Source organism: Larus michahellis, chromosome 12 (assembly GCF_964199755.1).
Source record: "Larus michahellis chromosome 12, bLarMic1.1, whole genome shotgun sequence".
Classification (NCBI taxonomy): Eukaryota; Metazoa; Chordata; class Aves; order Charadriiformes; family Laridae; genus Larus; species Larus michahellis.
In genome coordinates this window covers 2,452,309-2,475,843 of record NC_133907.1, presented here as the reverse complement: position 1 = coordinate 2,475,843, position 23,535 = coordinate 2,452,309, and the positions used below count along the sequence as shown (strand labels likewise).

Genomic DNA, 23,535 nt, shown 5'->3' with positions numbered 1-23,535 from the left:
TCGAAACTATTGAAGTTAATACCCAGCTGCCCAGTTACTGCATTTTTTCAGAAGCCTGTCTTCCAACAGCAGGATCAGCAGAAGGGAACATGTGTCCATACTTTAGCCACTCTAAGTGCAAAGATCTCGCAGCCAGGTTAACCCAAGACACCAGGCTCCCACTGAAGCAGCTGCAGTCAGAGCAGGCATTCTCTCCACCAGCTTGGACGCAGCAGCGATGCTTTCAGCACAGGAATGAAGCAGAGAGCTTGCTGTAATATAATTCTACTGCTGCAAGAACTGCCAGAGCCTGACAATACGCATGCTAAGGACAAACACTTCTGTGGGGTTTCTCTTGAACATTACTCATGTTCCCATGGATAAGTCACTAGCAATAGCAATGCACAGACTGAGTGAAACAGTTACCTGCGATGAGTTTGGTGGCCTACAATTTATTCTCCAAAGCAATTTACTGCCTGGTATGAACTGCACCGTGTCTTGAACCTCTGGCATATCATCAGCCTCATCATTTTCAGATTTAATAACATCTTCACTCTGAAACAGAGATAACTCTTGTCAGGGGAACAAAGGGAAATTGGACAGTTTCACCTAGAGTTCTACACTGACTGTTGAAGAATCTGTTCAAATTTGAGATATTAAACACTCTTGTACTTCTGCCTCACCCCTCAATGTTTGCTTTTCCTCACTCTGTATACTGTTCCTCTTGGTTTTATCGTCTCGCTCCTGATAGCTCTGAATAGTCTCCCATCACCTATATACAACTTGAAAGTCTGTTTAAAAAAAATTAATAGTAGTGAGTTAACGTCATTCAGAATTTTTTCTCTAGCTTCCCTTCCATCCCAGCCATAGCTTAATTTCACCTAACTTGACTATTACCTCTTCAGGCTGAACTGAGCCAAGACTGCAATTTAAACCAGTTCCCATAATGGCTTCAGACAGACAAATAGGGCATGCCTGCTTTTGGATATTGCTTCATCGTTTGCAAAAGATTTGGCTGTGCGATTAAAAAACAGATACGCACTTGTTTCAATCTGATCTCCTATAATCCAGATTCTAGTAACTATCATCACTGCCAATTTTCTCACTATGAAGACTGTGTACTTAAGTTTATAAATAGAGTGTCTTTCCTTCCACATTCCTTTGTTATCAGCTGCGCTGCTATAATGTAGGTATAAAATCAAATGCAGTATTCTTCAAGAAGCTGCTCTCAGAATCTGAGAGAATCTGATTGTTGTAGAACACAGACAGCTACATTGTGGAATTTCAGAGGATTTCACCATGAGAAACTTTTTAAAACCACAACAACCAGAAGGGAAGTTTGAGGCAATAACATCACAGAGTGATAGTATCAGTTTTCTTCCCTTCCCTCGCTCCCACCTCCTTTCTATTTTCTTTCTGTCCCTTCTGACATGGCTCATTTATTTTATTCAAGAATACCCTATTAAGTTAAACAAGGCCTGTTTTATACACTAGAAAACAGCTCCATATGGTTAAGAGTCTAATTTCAATTATTTGGTTTGAGTATTCATTATTTTAAAAGACTCTTTTAGACTACTTTCCATGTCAACATCTGGTTTACTGTTAGACAGCTCCCCATCTAAATATAGATTCAACGGGAAGGAAGGAAAGAAAGAGTTGATTTTTCATAAGATGAACATAATCTTATTATTTTTTTTAAAAAGTCAAAACATAAGCCTGTACCATGACGGAATCCAGAGCTAAAAGCAAGGCCTGTTGTTGCTCTAGGTTCTTCTGATGTGAATACTTTTTAAAAGAAGTTTGAGCCTCTTAACGTTTAGAATGATTAGCTTCTGTTTAACTTCTCATTTTCAATGAGCAACCAGGGTCTGCAAGATCCTGTTGGTATCAGGAAACCCAACAGTCCTCTGCTGCACCATACAACATTTTCCATCTAAGTCCGAGGCTTTGGTGGTAACTTACCTGACACTGCTGACGCATGATGAAAAAAACCTGCATTTTCCAGACCCCCTTGTTCTCAAGGCTGTCTATGTCATAAATTATGAAAAGCTGCATCACCAAAAAGCATAACTGATTTTAAGAACATGCATTTTTTTTTTTTTACGTTTTTTTTAATGCCCAAATCCTAGTATTACTACATCTGGAGTTGGCTGCAGAGACACTCTCCTCATTCAAGGCCTGAGCAACATCAGCTTGGGGGTTGATATTTGATGACTTCTCTTTGACAAATCTCTACCAAACACCATTTCTATAAGCTCTCTTCGATTCAACCAGCTCACAGTAAAGTCTGTCTACACAAGTTCAAAGCGCAACACCTGCTCACAGGACTAACACTGCCCATCTCTGACCCCCACCGAAAGACGGACTGGTTTAACCCTCCATTCACCACCACTTCGGACCATTTCTGTAAAGATTATGTTTTCACTTCTTATATTTCTTTTCTCCCTAAAGAATCCTTAGCCTTACCGGCTTCAATTTCTTCTGCTCACCACCTCTCTTTTCGTTCTTTCTGTAAGTCTCATACGTAGTGGGATCAGTGCACCACAAGCATTCTGTCCACTTGCCATAGATCACACACAGCTTCTTTCTGCTGCAGAGAAAGCAAAGGAGACTTAGCTTTTGTTTCTTATAAAGCCTTCTAAGCCAATTCATGCCGATTCTGATCAATATTAAATACCCAGCTTCCTATTTTGTTGTATTTTACGTTTCTTTGCAGATTTCTTAGAAGTCAGATATTTAATAATACAAAGAAAAGGTTTCAGCTCCGTCCAGTCTTTCTGGCATTCAGTCCTGCAAAACACATCTTCATGACTTAGTCGCTTGCTTTTGCCACTGTTGAAATGAGTGTGGGTACAATAAAGCCAATAGTTTACAACATAGAAGACTAGAATTGTGACTGCACAACAGTAATATCAGTTGCAACCACTCTGCATCTTCCCTGGATACCTTCATTTCCAAAGACTGGACTAGAGAGTTTTTCTAATAACACTGACACAGGGAACAGAACTGGGTTAAAATCTGCATTGCTACCAACTTTGCAGTCATGTCAATTGTGGTCACTATGCCAGCACTGAAGAAATGTCAGACTGCTCAAACAGAGAGGTCAGGAGGCTTTTAGCACTTACTTTTTGTCCTGAATGTATCCCTCTACTCTGTGAAGCTCTTTCCCAAACAATCCACACGGTTTAAAGTTAAGGACACATTTATCTCCAGTACTGTAGAGGAAATAAGTACATACTTAAAAGAAGCAACCCCCTACATACATTAGTAAGTTTACTTTTTTACCTTATTTAACTATTTTCATATATTTACAATTAGCTGAGGGGTAGTTATTTGTATCATTATTTTTCTTTAACTGTGGTTTATTATCTGACCAGGGCATTAAAAAAGGCACGCAAATTTCAAAGTTACACAAAAAGGACAAAAAAGAAATCAATGTGCGCATGAAAACATCAGCCTGTGAAAGCCAACTGAAAACATGACCATACTTCTGAGTTTCATGTATATCCAAAATTTACCAAAAGTACTAGGAATAAAACACAATGCAGTCTTGCATACTACTTAACCCCCACTATTAATACACCGCATTTCAGATTAATATATATTTACAGCTAACTGTAATGAGAAATAACTTTTACAAATGACCTATGCAGGAAAATCTAGTTAAGTGCATTCCAAAGTTACCTGTAAATTGTGTATCAAAAATTCTGAACTAAACATTTTACAAACATAAAGCAGCATTATATTTCAGCATCTCCCTTGCACTGAGATGTACATATATGTAAATAATCTCTCCCGGTGAGGTATCAAGCCAAGTTTCTATCTCAAGCACAAGGCATACAGAGACTAGCCAATATATAAGAGAAGATTGTAGATCAGATGCTATGACAAGTATCAAACCAGCAGCCCTCTTGGTTTAAAGCTCCCACTTAGGACAGAAAAACGTGCAGAAGTAATACAGTTTTCATAAATTCTCTCCCTTGTCATTACAGGAGGTAATTTATTTTATATAAGGTAAAAAGCTTTTATATAGGCAGTTGGCAGAGCAACTGACACGCTCTAAGTTCACATTATCCTCGTCTGCGGTAATTTTTCTGTGCCGTACCCTTAATTTATGACATTCTCTATTTTCGAAACTAAAGAGAGGGCCAAATCACAATCAACATGATGGAGGTCAACTGCAAGCCTCCAATTATTCCATTTAATGGTTCTGGAGTTCAATTTAATTTCTGTTCTCTGTCAATAGGGTTGAATTTGAATGAGTAACTCACAAATATAAAATCTTTGTGTCCCATAAGTGATCTATCCCCGTGCCTTTTCATTAACATTATTAAGATACTAAACCCAGTCCAATGACTAGTATGAATTTTTCAGAAGAAAAAAAAAAAGGAAAAAAAAAAAACCAAGACTTTGGACCTACAAAAGAAAGCCTCCTGTATAATGACAAAAAAATCACACCTCTCTGCTTTGTAACGAAGGTGCCCATGCAGCAGTCCCTATAAGCCAAGCCTCAGTTTCATGATTAGCATTACCTGTGATTTACAATTTCTACCGTTCCGTATTGTTCTAACCACAGTTTACCAATAATTACATTATGTACACAACAGGTTGGATTTGTCCATGTGTAAGCTTCATTATGTCTGTAAAGAAAATAGAAAAGTAAATAATTTTCTTGAGTTTGAGATGGAATGTAAGCCTGTTTTCAATTCTCTTCATGGCAGCGCAAAATATTTAGCACTCCTGTGACCAGCCAGCAGTTAACTTCAACACAGAAAAGAAACAGACTGTTCTTTATAAGCCAACAATGTATTGTATCTAAACACCAGTGCAAGAGATATCCCCTATATTCTTATTCCTTCTCACAGAGTTGAAATAGTAAGTTTTACAGTTGCTGTGCCTTTGATTACAAATTCCAGCCCAACATAAACAGCCGTCCAGCAATTCATCATTTTCATTCACTGTTTTAAAGCTGTATGTGGTAAAACCTAATATTCACAGGAGAACCAGACTGACAAGCTAACACCTAATAGTGTCTTCTATTGAACTATTGCAGCAGCACTGCCAACCTCTTCCTAAAGCTCTTTCGTGTAAACCTCTATCATAATTTAGAGAGTACCTTTTGTGATAAAAAAGCACTGAACATCAATATGGGAGACTTCCAGCAGAGAGGTTAGTCACTACCAGTTCTGAGTAAGCTTTGCTGTAAAGGGTTGGTCGGGAGTCGGTCAGATTAACCCACTTGAACAATTTTTATTTTACAAACACTGCGTGGTAAAGGCTTTTGAGCCTGAAGAGAGCAATACGAGTCAGCAAACTGCATAAGTCATTTGCACAAATATGCCACAAGTTTCCACACGGGTATACGAGGCCTGCTCCAGTGGCACTGAAGGCAATTTTGGGCGTGTGTGTGGTTTTGGGGATTTTTTTTGGTTGTCTGACATCAGTGGGACACGATAGCACTATATTCAAGCTTCATAAACATGACATTTAAAAATCCAATTTATTACTCAATTTCACACTTTCCCCAAAGTTTTACTAAGAAGGAGGAAAAGTCCTAGAATTGAAAAATTTTCCATTTAGTTTCATTTTGGTTTTAATGTTTTGTGAAAAGCTTTACAAAGATGAGTTAAGAGACTGTAAATCTTTAAAAGGCATTATTCTAAGTGTCGTCAAAATGTTAAACAACGGGATTGCTATTCTCACTAGCTTGGCAGAGTCAAAGCCATCTCTTCTCACTCGTGCTGGTAAAAGAAATACTGAAGTTACCTGGATGGCAATCAATCCACCTTAGGAAAGCTGGCAAATTCTATTCTAATACAGAAAATACAGAAACAAGCAGTGTCCCCTCTGTAACAAATGCCTTGTACTTCTACTTAATGTTTCCAACTGGTCTGTCATTTTCCAGTACAGAACAAAACCAGACTATTGAAGAAATTTCCACAGTAAATTGTCTTCAAGCATACTTTAGAACAATGACTAATCTTCAAGTGGGGAAAAAATACCAAAACCCCCCAAATTCATCCCACCAGCCTTAGCACTCATTTTTATTCATGAACTACTTGACACCAAAAGCTGTATAGCGTAAAACAAAACGCAAGACACTCATGGCCAGTGCTGATAAATCAAAACACTTATTTGTGCTGGAGAAGTGAGGAAGAAGTGTGTTTTCTAATGCATGTATTGAAAACATAGTCATGGTTAACATAAATGCAGTACTTAACCCTGTCTTGCAATTTTGCTTCCTAAACAGTTGCTTGTTCACCCAGGCCCTGAGCAGTTCTCAAAGTACTCAACCCAACGGAACGGTATGACTCACAACACAGAGGCTCAAAATTTTATTTCAACTTCTGCTGCTAACTTGAAGCAATTATTTAAAAGAAATGCTTTAATCATTTATACTTCAGTTTAAATCTGTGCCTGGTAATTTGATTGGGCAGAGCAGGAATTTTAATAGTCTTCTAAATAAAGACTCTCTGTCCCGCAACAAACTTTATTTTTGTCACGTCTGCGTTCTAGACTAACATTCATAGTTCCGTCTATATTCAGAAGACATTTCCTCTATTTTCATCACCATTTATATCCAAGAGCAGTTCCTACTTTTATAAGCTTTGTAAGATTAGATGCCAGCAGCTCGACAAATAAACTATACTTTCAAAAGAAACTGTAGAAGAAGTCAATGCTTGATATGTCAGGCAAATTGACTCTTTATTCAAACCAAATGTCGAAAAGTTTCATAAGCAGATATTTCAAAACAACCTCAAAGTTACGCCTGAAGAAAGCTTTTATAAAAGCACCTTTAAGTGTTCAATTGCAGAATACTTTTCTGCAACTATTATCCAGCGTGTGTTTGTGTCCTACTTGGGAAAGCTCAAGAGTCTTTGTGCCACCAGGGCACAAAACAACTTACGGGAAGTCATGTAAATTATGAGACATACACAATTAGAGACAAGCCTAGGAGTAATGTGGAGAGCCATTCTGGATTTTAACGGGAAGGTGATCATACACAGGAAGCGTTAAATAGGTGACAAGGCAAGGTTTCTCATGTTCCTTTATCACACAGAACAGCTATTCTGAAGACCCAGTTCTTTCCACACAAATAATCAAAACCAACAACAATATTTAAAAGCGAGATGAGCTTGAATAGCCTGGCAATAGAATTTTCTCTCTCTTTAAATTTTACATGCCTTCACAACTAGCTTTCAGTAGCATTCAGTTTTTCAGAAATGCTGATTTTCATAGTGGAAAAAATGGGTCAAATTGCCACAGCTATACAAGCATGGCACAACTTAAAAAACCATGAAATTAAGCAGTGAAAATTAACTCGTAAATAAACTCTTCAAACCTCATCAGCCAGAGGTTTTTAGACAATCCCCTATGAAGAGTCGATAAGATGATTACCACCTATTTTTTTATCCAAGTAAATGGTAAGGAGACCAACACAGAAAGGTATTTACTTCTCATACTCACTTCAGAAGCTCCAAAGTAATTGTTCCCCGAGGCTCCGCTTCTATGCTCTTTCCCCAGAATTTTAGTTTGGGATAGATTGATCCATGAAAAATAAAGTCCTTATTGAGGCCTTCAGAATAAAATGCACTAATAGGTGGGTGGTGGCTGACTTGCTCAGATATAAACCTAAATCCTAAATCCTCCCTAGCAACAACAACAAAAAAAAGCATTAAACAGTAAATATTTTTTAAAATGTTACAAGAGAAAAGAGTTACTTGATACTTTAAAAAAGTTTGGAGGATTTTTAAATTAAACTGAAGGTGAGACTTTTCCTTCTCTAGTCCCATGACACATTTACAGTTCATGAAATGAAAGAAATTGTACTCTGAACACCTTTTCTCTTCATACCCCAAACCAACCCACATTCAAACACCTAAATGACTTTCTAGCCAGAAAGGCTTTTGAAGACGTTTCACTGAAATAACTCTTGAAAATACTGAACCTCTTTGGGGAGCAGCAGCAGGTCTTACTGAAAATTCTTTTCTCCACTGCATACGTATCATCCATTTAGGGGTGGAAGTCCTTCAGACTAACTCCTCTATCTGACATGATCAGCAAAATGCTATTTAAATTAATTAACAGTCTCTGGTCAGAAAATGTCGTTGATGAAAGAACACAGACCGATTTTTCTCTGAATAATTCAAAGAATACTCTGACTAAACCTAGAAATTAAGTTATTATCTAACAACTTCTTAAAGATTTTGAGATCGTGTGGGGAAAAGAATTTTAGCTACAGTCAGAAATATATTTTAGTAGATTTTTTTATTTATTTCACTGAATAAACAACCAAACTAGTATAAGTCTGCTAACCCAAGAACACGAATAGCCCCAGCTCCCAATTTAAAGTAATTATTACCTGGTTAATTCATAGGTTTCTCCTAACAGTGGGTTAAATGGTTTGCCAGTTCTCTCCCACTGAGAAGCTACAGCAGAAACTGCAAAAGCAGCTACAGCCTATAATCAAATTAAGAACATATTGTTATGAGAACAGTACATTAAAGCTCTGAGTTTAATATGTTATATTTGTTGCACATTACAGTATTTCATTATTCTTCCAAAAAGAAAGTACTATATATTCAGCCAGTTTTGGAGGAGAAAAGAGTGATAAAGCTTGTCTCTGTCACAATAATTTTTCATCCAGTAACTTAAAAATCACGGAGCCACTCAACTAATCAATTTAGGCTGACTTAAAGCCAAGATCTCATCTTCACGACACATAAAAACACAAAAAGAGTCACAGTTAAAGCAGTCCTGAAAAGGTTCAGGGCCTTGGGCATCATCGGTTGTGGCACTCTCCTGCACCAGACTTTTGGCTCAAACTCTGCACAGGATCAAGTGTGAAAGTGTCACAAATACCTGATACAGCCACTATGAAACGAGAAACTTGTCTAGACAAATACAGGCATTCTGATGATAGCTCCAGAGAAAGAAATACACTCAAGTGAGAAACTGTCTTAAAATGAAATAGTCCAGAAGAGAAGAAATTCTTCTGAACTAAGCAGAAGGTGGTAGCTGTTAGTTACCTGCATTCTTTCCAGGGGGTCTGCGTGACTACAAGCCTTATTAATGAGGTATATATGTTCCATGTATTCTGTTATCCGTTGAAGGAAACTCAATGGCTCGTTGAAGACAATAGGCATTGTAATCTTAGACAGCTCCTAGGTAACAAAAGGGTAAGTTAATTTCTTGAGCACAACACTAAGTTAAAAACTGACAACAACAAGAATTTTGAAAATAAGTTGTGGGTTAGTTTATCTGTAACATTCTTCAAAAGACATTTGGCAAGCCTATCGTAGACCTTTAAGTGCTACAGCTGAAAGGGGCTAGGAGCACCGCAGAGTGCTACTAGCAATCTGAAAGAGTAAACACCTTCAAGACTTGATCCAGCTAACCCATTGAACTCAAGAAAAATGTTACCTTCTATTCTGTGGTCCACATAAAATAGAAGAGGTTAAAATTTCCATAGATAGCAGCAATAACGTGCCAACCAGCTCACTACCAATATTTAAGTACCACGCATTCCTTTGAAATCCTCACATACCTTTTTGCATAAAATCTATTTTACTGCAGTAACCACAAATTATTTTTCAAAAGGAACAGTTACATAAAGAATAGGATTTGAATTGCTCTAACAAATTTTAGTGGCTTTATTTAAGCAACGTGTTATTTGCGTCAGAATGTTTCTCATTTTGCTTGTGGATACAAGACAGACGTGAAGTTCACAGAGAGATTTCCAATTCCGCAGGTCTTCTACTATATCCAAGCAAATTTGGCTGTTTAATTAAAAAGTTGCACTTGTGGCTGAGCAATAAAGCATCATTTCAGTGGTTAGAACTTAGTGGAAAGGAGAATGCTACCAGATGAAGTTAATGGAACATTTTCCTCACATTGTCACAGGCAGTACAGAAAAAAAATAAACCACAGTTACCCCTAACTAACTTAAATTGATTTGGTCCAAGCAAAGCATTCCAGTAGATAGGTCACTCATCCTAACAAAAGGAGTTTTGACAGTACAGCTGCATCTCCTAGATGAGATAATTTAAGCTAGCAGAAGGGCTCACTGACTTGTCTGTTGCATTCACAAAGGACCGTACTGGCAGACCTAGACTGTAATTGCTTAATGCTTCTGAAAAGCAGCTATGGCAGCAATGCCCTCCAGTGTAGAACATCATTTTCATTCCTAATAAGAATGAAGTAATCAAACATGTAACTGAATTCTTAAAGGACTAAAAGAAAACAGCAGTGATGGCCAATAACCATGCAAGCATTGGGGTCCTTTAACAACACAGAACAATGTAAAGGTCTGTGTTTCCGAGTCCAAGAATAAATCTTATGATCCAATTACATCACACCATTAATACCGCAAGCCTGCACTGGGCTCTCTAAGAAACTCTAAGAGATCCCAAACTTTTCTATCCCATCAATAAGATGAAAGTAAATTTTTTTTTGGCACAAACTGCTTAAATTATGGAAGGGGAAAAAAAAAATCCACCACCCACCCCCCAAAATAAAGCCCTAAATCACATTTGGTAAGTAAAGAATAATAATAAAAAACAAAACAAAACAGAGAAGAGAGCATTGTGTTGTGTTACTCAAACCATATTTGATTATATTTTTAATGGCTTTAGTGTGATTCTTATAGGACAGCATTAGGAACACCAATCCACATACTCCAATAGCTAAAGCAGTGAGGAAATAGTACTGTTATGAAATGGATGTTGAGATTTAGAGAGCTGCAGTTTAAGATGATGTTCCCTATAGAGAAAAAATGAAAAGGCACCAGGTATTATTCTGTGTCTTAAGGTTCAATCAATAAAATTAACCAGTTGAAGTCAGGAGACCTAACATCAGCGTATTTCATCCAAGCCAACTCACCAGTCCAATGCATTTTTTTAATATGCTCCACACACTAAAATCACTTCTAGAAAACATCGGGGCAGGTAATGATGTCCTGTAGTTGGAAAAAAACAACTGTCGTTATCAGCCCCTTAAACAACAAGACATTTTCATTTGTACGTATTGAAGTAATATATAAAGGAAGCAAAGCATTAACCTAGCGTTGACACAGGAAGCAGACAAGTGAAATGTCTTTTCAGTTCCAGAGAATTAACCTCTTCCAATGATAACAGTAATGGCCCAAAAGATAAAGAGCCAGCACATACTCGCTTCTCATTTACTATGTAGTACTATGTGCTTACCTGTGTCTCTTAATCCCATTTTCTTGGATCTCTGTCTCTCCATTATGCTCTCCAGTCCTATTGCTTTGGTGTGGATCTAGATCCAGCATTTCTGCAACTTTATGATTTGCTTCTGAAAAGTCTCCTGAAGAATTGTCAGAATCAAAGCCTGTATAAAAACCATAAGGCAATAGTTTTCTTAGGAACCTTATTATGCCACAGAGTGCCACTCACATTTTGTAAGTCTCACAGCATAAGTGCACTTATATGAGGTTATTTTATTTTAAAGAATATCGGAGTGAAAACCCTTTATTAAGTGACCTAATTTCCAAGAGTATTTAGAACCAAGTATTGCATTAGAATAAAGCATTCTCAACTAATTTTTTACACTGCTGAATATAAAACCAATTTAGAATGTTATAAATTCTTCCGTAGCTCCTAATCAGATTAGTGGTATTGTCTCTTCTTCAGAGCTGCAGCATGATTACAGTAATTTTATTCAGTTATGTAGTTTTCTTCAAGGACCTTAAAAAAATTTAATGTAGCCTACTTATACTGCTAACAGGCAAGGAGGAAAAAAAAAAAAAAGAGACAATGGCCATTTCACAACCCAACAGCAAGCATCCAGACTACCAACGGACAGAAACATAGGCTATCTAACTTCTTTTTGCCACCCACGTGTACAAACCATCTAACACTTCCCTAATGGTGACAGCAAGAACCTGTGGACACCAAGAGGAGTCACTCCCTGAGCTCTACGAGCACCCAGAGCATGACCTACCGTCAGCGGCTCCATTTCCTATGACCCAGTTCCATGCTCTCGGGTAGAAAGCTACTGGAAACACCATTGTAACTAAATGCCAGCACCCCCAATAACAACATGCTTTCAACAGCTTTAACCATAAAAAAAGTTAAACCAGCAGGAATCTACAGGAACACAAGCTTCTGTAATCAAAGAGTCTTACGTACAAGTTGGACTAAACCAACAATCCAAGATTTTAGTCTAATGATTTTAAGTCACACTACTTCCCCCCACACACTTAGAATAACAATTTATTTTTGCATATGCCTTTAAATAATAACACTGTAAAAAACATTTTGTGCACACACACGGTCACCATCGACAGGCCTCTTGTCAACGCTGCCACACAGACTGACTGCAGGAACCAAACGACAAATAAGGATCAGCTGCAGCATCGATTCAGAGCACCCTGAAACGATGCATTAATACAGTCACAACCTTCACAACTGCCACGGTACCACAATGGAGAGCACTGCTGATCATTCAGTGTAATAAAGAAATATTTTTGTTGAAAAATAATTCAAAGAGCATTAAATCCTTTCTGAGCACCACAAGGGTCAATTCCTCATTAAGAACGACAAGGCGGCTTTAGTTTCCAGCTTCCAACTTCAGAGTTAGAATCCAAAACCAACAGGAAAATATGCGTATTTGCTGGCATGCAATCTTGCCACTGGTTGAAGGAATACACCAACATAATATTTGTACTCCTTTCATTCCAGCTATCGCAACCTGGGCAACCACTTGTCTATGAGCTGACAGTTACCATCGCACTCAGCTACAGCCTGTCCCAAAGTCCAGCTGTGGGTACAGAAAGATTCTGAAATATTACAAAGCATGTCAAGACTCTAATGGAGTAAAGAAATCAGTCTTGACAAAGATTATTTCAATTTTAAGCAGAGTAAAACGTTGTGATACTCTGTCATTAACTTCTTAAAGAGTATCTATCATAAGTAGGACTTCATTTGGTTTTGTTTACATCTCCAATAGGGTGCCTATACTTTATTAGAGCAATTAGAGCAATGAAAAGGCACACGTTCAGAAACAGAAAGCTACAGTTCTTGCAGGGACCAAGACCATGACAATAACATTCAAAACTGCAGAAGGAAGTACCATCAATATGATCTTATTTGGTAAACAGCAGCTGTAATGGGTGATGTCATGTATTAAACTGTCTCCTGCATTTTGATGTCACAAGCATGTAATTACACAGCAATAACCACACCTTAGCAGGTCTTAGTACTTAATTGGAAAGTATGATAGTCATATATATATTCAGGTCACTAAAATGAAGACTACCCTGAAACACCTGTATTAAAAAACACAGGCCTATCTTCAGTTAACCCACAGCAAAATATTTATTGATTCGAAATGGCATTTCTAATCACATATTACCTTTTTTTGGAACCTATTACAGTACAAGGAGATGGAAAAGACAAGTACTGTAGGGCATAACGCCACAACTTTTATTAGCTTGACTAATGAAGTTGGAAAAAACAGACGAGCTTTAAGGTACGCGTGCCCTCACACGGAAAGCTGATCAAGCGCACACAACATAAGGAACAGCATCACATTTAATGGGTGCTTCAATGAGATAAACACACCTAAATGTAGAAGTAAAGTCTGCTTTATTAAAGTGCGTCTCCACCTAATTTCTTTTTTAAAAAACACCAAAAAAAACCCCAACAAACTAGGTCAGACAGCTAGATAATCACTAGACTTTCAACTACACTTTCAACACTTAAGTATCAGCTGGCTTGTCTCCCACAAGCCCATTGAGAAAGTTTGAAAAGCCATTCTCAATGTAGTTATAAGTCTTATAGTGCTGTGAAGAACTATCCAGAGAACGTTCTTCACAGAGGAAGTACTTACCTGGAAAAAAGCAGTTTACTGGAATGATTTGTTGTAGTTTTTCTAAGTTACAAGAAGAGCCTTTCTTCTGCTGCCATTAAAGCCCTGAACTTGCAAAACTCAGTAAATAAGTGTTACTTACAGGATGGTTTTTACAGTGAAGAGCCACTGGGAGTGAGGATTAAAATGAGGATTTAAAAGGGGGATAGGGGACCACACACAGAAATAAAATGTCAAAAATTAGCTTAAGCAAAAGTCTCAACTTACATGTGTTAAGGGTGAAGCAAAAGCTTTTTAAAAGTTTTACATTTTCAAAGTCAAATACTTAAATTGGGTGCCAACATCAATCTATTTCAAGAGCTTAAAGAAAAGTCACTTGCCAGTAACTCTAGTTTTCTTAGCCTTCCTCTTCCACATCCTGCAAACGACACAAGTCCGCTCAGACTATGCTGTACATCCACCCACGAGGGAGCAGAGGCACACTCTTCTGTGAGTCACAGACAAAAGACACAAGACTGCCCCTTTCGTACAGTCAGCAACTTCCTTAAATACTAATTAAGCCTTGTCACTCAAGACAGAAAGGGAATCAAAATAGCATAGTACTGAGAACCTTCAGCTCTAAAAACGGCATAAGGAACAGGGATAAATATGCTGGAAGTGTAGATAGCAAGTGAAGTGAGAGGTGATTTTTTTCTTTGTCAGGAATCACTATTCTCCACATTTCAAAGCAAGTCCGTCTTCCCAACACGCCGTATGGCACAGCTCCGATAGGAGGCAAGCTGGCCTTTCATAACGTCTGCAATTCTTAAACATCATGGCAGAATCCACTGATTCAGTTTGATCCAAACATTATGAAAATATATAAATTTGGCAGCAGACACCTCGCTTCCTCCTCTCCAAGTGAAAGCAATAGTTTACAGTGAACAGCCAAGCAATAGGAAACAGAAGGGCAATATCCTCACAAATACACCAGGCCGGGTGAACCTCATGGGCACAGAACAGATTTCCATGGAACTGCAGGTTAGTATTTTAAAAAGCAAAACTAAACTATTTTTGTTTGTCAAAAATAAATTACCCTGTAACTAGCCAAGCATTTTCCTGTTCTGGGACAATCCTTTCACAAAGCACTTTGGCATATATATGGCTGACAGGATTAATGAAGGATACAGTTCTGACAAGCAGAACCTGATGGCATACAGTCTTTAACAAGTCTGCGATGAGATGAACAAACCCAAGGTGACATAGGCTAAAGGCAACAGATCAAAGCTGTATGCTCCCTGTCTCACATAAGATTTTAAAGACACTGAAATTCGTCAAAGGATTGGCCACTTTACCTGATCCAGTCTCAGAGAACACCAGCTCCTGTGTCAGAGAAAAAGCAGATGCTGTGCTGTCACGAATTAACTGAGACCACAGGTAACATTTCAGTGAGATTCCCAAGGACAGTACTCATTCATTAAGTAAGGATGTCAAGTGTCCAACTAATCAGCAACACTAATAACCTCTGAATGCAAAGAAATGTCTCTCCATGGAAATTCTTCACCGGTCACCAACTCTATTCATCACCTCTATAGCACAGTCCATCCTGCATGTTTACAGGCGTGATCATCACCCAGTCAGGGTCAAACCATCTGCCAGGAGGATGATTCCCAACCACGCAGCACACCATTCCACCACATGAGCATGTCTTCTGGATGTGATGGGGACAGTGTTAGAAGCAGGAAACTTCTCAGCCAAAGAGATGAAACCCACCACAACAAAAAACAGGGGTCTCTTTAGGGTAGATTCCCATTCTAGAAGTGGATGTCATCAATTAACAACTACAGAAAAGTTGTGGCTTCCTCAAGGAGTGAACTCACAGTACCTTAAAGAAGGCAGCATACCACTTGGGCTACTTCTGAGACTGCTGCAAAATTCTAAAGTGTAACCTCCCATGGAGTTCAAGTGCTCTACTAACCCTGGTTTGCTACTTACAGGCCACAAACCACAGTAACCAATTACTAAAAATCAGTGAACTTCTGGGAATACATTGCAGCTCCCTCTGGGGAAACCAGAGCCCAGGACTCCGGGGGAGCTAGAGGAGAAGAGTATGGTGTACATGCCATTTTCATTTCAATATGGAGATGGAGAATGTGCTTGTTCCTGGTAGCCATGTTCCAATCCTAGACTTAGAGCAGAACAAGCACATGTTTAAAGGTGGCTTCTGCCCATCTACTGATCTGACCTAAAGCAAGGAGAGTATCCTTGGAAAGAAGAGATTGAGGAGTCTCCCAAGGAAGCTTTCACTGTGGAATCTGAAAGCTCACCTTGGCTCAGAAAGGAACTCAATTCTGAACTTGATCTCCTGGGAGTACTGGGTCTACACCTACCATGTCCAGATCATCCAAAAACTGAGATAGGCAGGCACCATCAGGATCCATTAGAACCTAAAAAATTCAGCAAAGCACTGTCTGAAAGCTACACAGTCCATGGTACTAACAGAAGCAAAGAGTTGCTACAGGCATTGGCAGTTGGGGAACATGAATGCAGAAAGACCCATTTATAGTTGTTCTTAGCATCACATTTATGTATGACTTGGACAAGATACAGCTATAAAGAACTAGGTCTAGATTTCACTAGGTTTGTGCAAGTAATCCATCAAACCGTCACCATCTTCTAAAGCATCTAGCTGGAGAAAGAGCTTGAGCACCTGCCTTTAAAGACAGTCCTGAGGGATAAAGAATCTGAAACAAAACTACTCCAAACTTAGCACTCCTCTTAAACCAAGTACCTGTGGGGCACCCTCCAGGGCAACAAATATAAGGGAGAAAAGTTCAACCTCATTTAATTCCTGGAATGGCTGCTGCAGACCAAACACCCTCCATCAGAAGACGGCTGTGCTGAGAGCCTATAAAGACACCGGATCTTCTTTTGCTTAGAAACTTCTCTCCTGCCATCACATTCCTTCCTGTGGAAGAGTAAGATTAGGAAAGGACAAGGAGCGCTCACAGAACTGATGCACAATATCCCACTTCTGAGCAGAGCCAGCCAAGACTGCAAGGTATCCATAGTCGCTCAGAAGTCATTATGACCTTGAGCGCTTCCAGGGAGAAACAACCTTTTGAGGGTGAGGAAAGGGGGAAAAGAAGAGGAAAGAGGACAAAACCAGAGTGTTCAAACGCAGATGAGTCAAACACCGAGGGCTGTGTATTTCTGCAGCAAGAGACAAAGGAATGCATCAATATCAAAGCTGACACCGACCTCTTGCTTTGGGGCACATTTCTGTTCACCTTTTTCAGTGGCAAAAAAAATTAATTCATTTATGCCTGTGGTCCTGAGCTCTTGGAATTGAAAGATTACTAAAGACATACAGGTACAATCCACTGTGCTTTCAAGATTTTTACAGTACGATTTGATTTTACAGACGAATTTGGAGTACTAGCCACTATCACTCCAAGTTAGCATGAATGCATTACAAATTTCCTTCTCTTCTCTATGACATAATTGTGGCAAGTCCTATACAGCCTGCTGTCAGTCACGTTGCTTCATCCAGCCCCCTCTGTTTATTCCTCATATAAATTTCCAGCCAAGCACGTCTAAGTCTACGTTACATACTTGTATCTACCATGCTCCTTCCATTCCTTCAGCTTTCATCCTTCCCATTACTACTCTCTTCATTCCTGTGATTCTACATGAAGCACTCTACACTCAGTATTGCCAGCATTTCTCATGTCACCTCTATTACAGCATTTCTGAGGAGACATTTAAGTGGCAGACTTTAAATTTGTTTGAGATCTTTGAAAGCATTTTATTTCACCACTAACACCATGTAAGGCTCTTATAAATAACCATTCATCCTTATTAGTTCAAAGAAAAGTACTACTTGATACACTGCTCAAGTGTGAAATGATTCATGTTTGCTTTTCTAGAAACAACACTGGATTGCAAAGACTTTTGGCTCCCTATCTTGAAAGCATACTTTTACAGTAATTTGTTTCTGACTAGAAAAACATTTTCTACTTCAATTCTTCCGGATAAGTTTTCCATTAAAACAAATAAAATAACAATAAAAATAATCCACTGAATCCCTTTCACCTTGCAAAGGGTGTTAAAAGCATTACTTCTTAAGCTGCTATTAAATTACCTGCATTTCATTGAAAATGAAAGCAAGACTTTGCCACTAAAGGACTGTTATAGTGATAAAATGATAGCAAGCATTAAACTTCAATTAAAAAACAAACAAACTTGTTTCCAAGTCTGAACCTGAATTGTAATTCTTCCTTTCTTCTTTTCAGAAGACAGCACTATAAGTTTTACCAATAGTGTTTTACTTACTTATTTCTTAACACACAATGCGGTTTACAGCTTTTTTTTTTTTTTTGGCACTGTGCCCATCACTCACCCGTAACGGCATCATAAAACTCTTCTTCACTATTCATCCTTCAGTGTGAAATCTCTGTGCAGCCAATCCAGCTTCCTCTAACGCATCGTTGAACTTGGTTTAGAGATTAAGTATCTGCGTGCCGTCAAAGTCTTCTTTTGCAAATACCCAGCTGCTTTAGATGATCTATTTGACAAGAGAGGGAAACAGAATTAGCAAATTCTGCATTTCTTATGTGCACAAACATGCACACCTGACAAATACTAATTTTCCTATCTCTTCCCATGGCAAAAGATGAACACAAGAACCCATAAGTACAGCCTTCTTTAATACCAAAGTCATTTGGAAGATGAATACTACCTACCACGAGAACAGCTGATGTACTATGTCACTCCTCTCTCTATATGAATACATGAAATACATTACTGTAAAATATACCTTATTTATTGCAAATTACATTTCAGGCTAGTACAACTAGAAGGATGAGAGAACTGAAGGAAGAAAAAGATTGCTGGCAAAACAAAAATTCTCCTCTTCAGCAAGAGGATAAGCCTTATCACATCCTTAACCAAGAAAGCTGGGAACGAGAAAGAGAACCCTGGATCTCAAAATCTCACTGTTGCATAAAAATGTTGGGCTTCATTGTACATCATGCAGCCACTATCTAGTGACCATTAGGGAAGTTTTGTCAGGCTGCTGCTATGAACTCTTGAAGAGACAACTGGAGAGTATTCCCTCTAGAGGGAGAGTGTAAAAAAACCAACAAACTTGTTCTCAGTAAAGCCAAGCACACTGCAAATAACTTACAGATTTATGAAGCATTCCAGCTCTACTTTATGGATAGATTAAATTAGATTTTTTCCAGATGGCTGGCAATAGTGTAACATAAACATTTTTACTTCACCCAATTTTTAGTCAAAGGAGAATAATGACAAAATTTAGTTTGAACTCCTACTAACATTCATCAGGTACCAATGACGAGCCAAGTACACAATGATAAACGATAGCATGGCAATGCTATCGATATCTCCTCCAAAACAACCTCAATCTGTCAGTCTCAATTTTTTATGATCCTTGAAGATCGCACTGCTTTTGTGACAGTAGTTTTTCCGGAGTAATTATAATTTGCACAATTCCATTCCAATTAAGAGAAACAAAGCCAGAAGCGCGCTCAACTTCTAGCAGAAGAGCTTGCCATGGTTGAAGCCAATTCCTTCTCTCTTCCTCTCTGCAAGAAATCAAACTGTGTGATTCCTCTCGTATTTCAAGTCTTTTTACCTCATTGCCCAGGACAAAAGCTATTTGAATGTCTCACACACAAAGTCCTTCCAATTTGCTATCCAGAAGGAAAAGCTAAAATAGCCTATTTTGGAACTCCTCTAAGTTAACGAATGTAGAGTTTGCGTTGAAGCGTTATGTCTGTCAAGGCCAGGTATCTCAGTTTGTCACTTTTCCCTTAGGAACTCCCTATTTTGCTTGTCATTATAGGATTTTATATCAATCTCTGCACCAGGGCACGTATTTGAGTTTCCACATAATCTTCTGCAATTTCTTATTTACAAGTCCTCATCTCCATAAGGACAAAACTTTATGCAGCTGCTTCTATCGACTGTTGCTACAGTGCTGTTGCAATTGCTCTCAGCTGAACGAGAGTTTCCTTCCCTTTTTCCCCTATGCTGTTCTCCACTCACAGACCTTTTAACCTTCTTCAACTTTCTTGCTAATCAGCAACAAGTTTCTGACTTATTTTTGTCAAAGTGCTGCATTCTCCTAGGCAAGGATGCATTAGCTCAAAACAAGTCCGATACACGTATGTCTGAAGACTTGCAGTGCACGGCTGTCAGCCAGCGCTCTGCCTGCATAAGGCAAAGGAGCAGCAGCTTCACTTCAGACAGACACAGGCAGTTCAGGCCACTGGCAACCACACAGCCACAGAAGCAAAGAAAGGGAGAAACCCTCTTAACCAATAGTTGGTTCAAGAGTAGCAGCTAGCTCAGACTTCTGGGGGAACTAAACAGCAGAACTGATCGCATTGTTCTAGACCTGCACTGTAAGTACACATCAGTGTAGCTAACCCCGTGTTGCCTTGCCCAGTGGGAGCCAGGCCTTTACTACATGAAAAAAAAATAATAAAAAAATGGTTCTTCATACCAAAGCTGCTGTCCATATTATGGTTTCTCCAAACTTTCCAGCCCTACCAGCAATATATCTAAAAGGATCTCTTCTAAGGTCTTCAAACATGCCATATCTTTGCAGAAAACCTGTCCTTGAGGATGCAACTATGTAAACCGTTAAACAGAAGAGAACAGAAAGAGGGAATCCAAAGAAAACTATTGCTACAGAAAGCAGGAACTCAACATCTCAGGACAACTCTTCACCCCAGAAGCCATTATCACCATGCTGGAATGACTCTACTAGTTTGCCCAAAAAGAAGTTACATCTTTACCCTCCAAGCTACTGTATCCTTGAAGATACAAGACATTCTTGGTTCCAATTGGCTGCAAGTATTGTATCCTTCTAGCAAAACAGCAGCCAGTATTTCCAGAAGGAAACTTGTCTATGCACAAGATACAGCCCTCATGATCAGCACTACAGTTCCCTCATTTTCTCCATTTTTTCTTCATCGTCCCTTTTTGTGTTTAGTCTCTATTTTTTATTTAAGCTCTTGCAGCAGGACCATCCTATTGTTGCATACAGCTCACGTGGTGGGATGCTGTTCTGAAACAGCCTTATATCTCAACTGCAACACATAAAAAGGAAAAAAAGAGCTGCTTGAAAACCCACCCCCGTTCAGTTCAAATGCAAACAACACACTTCCTCAGGGTCCCTACCCAAACACAGACACCTTATGGATCAGCTTGCAAGCTCCAGAGATGCTTCATAATGGCAACTCCATATGCTATAGTCTTGTATAGAAAGCACCAAGGAATAAAAATTATGACCTAAAAAACGGTCAGTTATCTTATCCTTAAGAGCCTTAGAGTAAACAAGGTCATAGAGATGAATGCCAGTTTCTCCTCTGAGCCCTCCTGCACAATAATAATTGCATTACAAAAGGACTCGCGAAGCAGAACTCCATCACACAGCATGCAGTTTCACTACAAAGACAATGAGGCTTTGCTATAAAAACACTCACCAAGTAAAGTAACCAGAATCAGAGACTTGAGTTAACTGAAAGCAAGAGTTACGCTGTGCTCTCATTCTGATATGCACCTCATGCCACATCTTAAGCTCACTGTTATTTGAAAATGAAAGTTCAGTCGTATCCCTGTAAATTATATACAAGGTTTGTAACTATTACCCAAAGAACAAAATACTAATGGAAGTCACTTTAAGTAATAGTCGCAAATTCTCCTAAGGCGCTAGGAGCATTTTTAAAATAATAAAGTAATATATTTTGCAGAGTTACACTAGGAATAACTTAATGCTCATATCGCTTCTTTTACATTCAGTTCTTTTATCTATCACAGATTAACATAAATTTACATGTAGCTGAACACAAAATGATAACAACATTTAGCTTTCATGACCCAAAAAGGTAGGATTAAGTCCTTTTCTCTTACCAAAAGCAACAGCAAAAAGTTACTTTCAACCAGGTTGAAATGCCAGAAGACAAAAACATCCTGTTTGCTTCATATTCAGCATGTGTAATCTGTATTTCCTCCTCCATGTCCGTCATGTACCCAAAAGAATGCACTTACACACTAGCAAGTGTCGTTAACAGCTTTTATCAATACTGCCAATCAAGGAAGGGTGCAATGCTCCTGTGGCAGACAGACCTTTAGGAGGTTAGGACCAACTGCCAACCTGGAAAATCTTTCATAAAGCATAAACATCATATCATGTTCACACCTTTTAGTCCTACAGTGCAAAAGAAATATAAAGTATATTTAGTATTTTCTTACATACATAGCGATCATCAGGAATGTAAAAACCAGTTTTCCATAAAGGACTTCACTCGCTCTTGGTTGTAGAGAACACTATTGCAGCAATAAAGGTTTGCTGGGTTACAGGTTAAAATGATCCTGATGGGCTTCACTTTACCAGCTCCTGTTACTGGGCTGGGCGAGGGTACTCAAGGCACAGACACTCAGAAAGGTGCTTTGGCCCAAGGATTGCAGCCCAGCTGCATTGCCACATTTATGACCAAAGAGAGATTGTATATAAATCATTTTATAAATAATAGGAAAAAGCTGCAAGTAGAGGCATCTTAAGAGAACTGGAAATTCATAATTTAGAAATGACAACGCACCCCTGACCACAGGCAGCCCAGATTTTGTGGTTTACAAGATAAGCATCAAAGCTCATCTGTTTCCTCATATTTTAAGGCTATGGATTTGTATAATACTAATTGGATTTACTATGGGATTTATGTGCATGAATAAGAACTGCCACATTTATTTTTATTTTTGTAATAGATGGATTTCCCTCCAGGAGAGATGCTATTTTTGAAGCTCAAACTGAAAGACGACAGATAAAAATATCAGAAAAAAAGTATAATACCCATCACAACAGAACAACTTCATAACTGGCTAGTAAATCTGTACTGCAGGCTGTGTTATCAGATATTTTGTTCTGAGAAATTCTCCATACTAGGTTGTCCAGAATATTCACAATACAATTTTACTCTTTGAAATTACACTGAAAGTGAGTGCCAAAGCAATTAACAGAAAACATCACAGTTTAATATAATTTACTGAAGCAAGTCTTGAACAAGTTATTTGGGCAGAACCTAGCTTTTCTAGTCATTTTTCTTATTTGCATGCCAATGCCTACAATATACAAAACCAGACTAGCAAGAGTTAAGCTAAGCATAGCACCAGAAGTCAAAAGCTTGTAAGTGCTTCTGGTATCTTCTAATCAAAGGACATTTTGGTTCCTCTGAAATAAGCTCTGCACCCTAGTGATGTTGAAAGCCATCCACAAACAGGTTAAACAAGATATTATGCTGTCCAGTTTCAGCAAACAACAATGCTGAAATAAGAACGCCACGTTGGTCCCACGCAAGTAACCCCAAAACTTGAACAGGTAAGGGACAGAAACATAACTAAGTGCTAGTCACGTGGACACAAAGTCTGTTTGGTACTTTTGTTATCAAAAGGCCTCATCGGTGCTGCACAACTAGACAAAAGCAGGTTACTCATTAAAACTCCTTTAAATTATCACAATTTACCAGAAAAGGTTCACGCATTCCTGTATGACAGATGATGATGGACAGTCCTTTTCCTAAAGATGTTTTGCAAAGGCAAGGGATGAAACAAAGCAGCCAGTTGCAATAAATATTGTGGAAACACTAGAAAATACCTCCACCGCATCCACAGCACACCTTGAAGTAGGTTGTACAGAGAGGAGGGAATGACTAG

General features: G+C 38.6%; 1 protein-coding gene across 3 annotated transcripts in view; it reads right to left on the bottom strand.

Moving 5' to 3' along the window:
* OSBPL2 (oxysterol binding protein like 2) overlaps window positions 1-23,535 on the bottom strand; it is a 36,538-nt gene that overhangs the window by 3,985 nt on the left and 9,018 nt on the right. For all 3 annotated transcript variants that reach the window (XM_074604898.1, XM_074604900.1, XM_074604899.1), the window contains 10 exons: window positions 18,194-18,358; window positions 11,184-11,331; window positions 10,861-10,936; window positions 9,009-9,143; window positions 8,342-8,439; window positions 7,447-7,629; window positions 4,512-4,619; window positions 3,105-3,194; window positions 2,446-2,569; window positions 406-534 (listed from right to left, as the gene is read on the bottom strand). In XM_074604898.1, coding sequence (XP_074460999.1) covers window positions 406-534; window positions 2,446-2,569; window positions 3,105-3,194; window positions 4,512-4,619; window positions 7,447-7,629; window positions 8,342-8,439; window positions 9,009-9,143; window positions 10,861-10,936; window positions 11,184-11,331; window positions 18,194-18,230 — 1,128 coding nt within the window. In that variant the 5' untranslated portion in view covers window positions 18,231-18,358. The remainder of the gene's footprint in view (window positions 1-405; window positions 535-2,445; window positions 2,570-3,104; window positions 3,195-4,511; window positions 4,620-7,446; window positions 7,630-8,341; window positions 8,440-9,008; window positions 9,144-10,860; window positions 10,937-11,183; window positions 11,332-18,193; window positions 18,359-23,535) is intronic.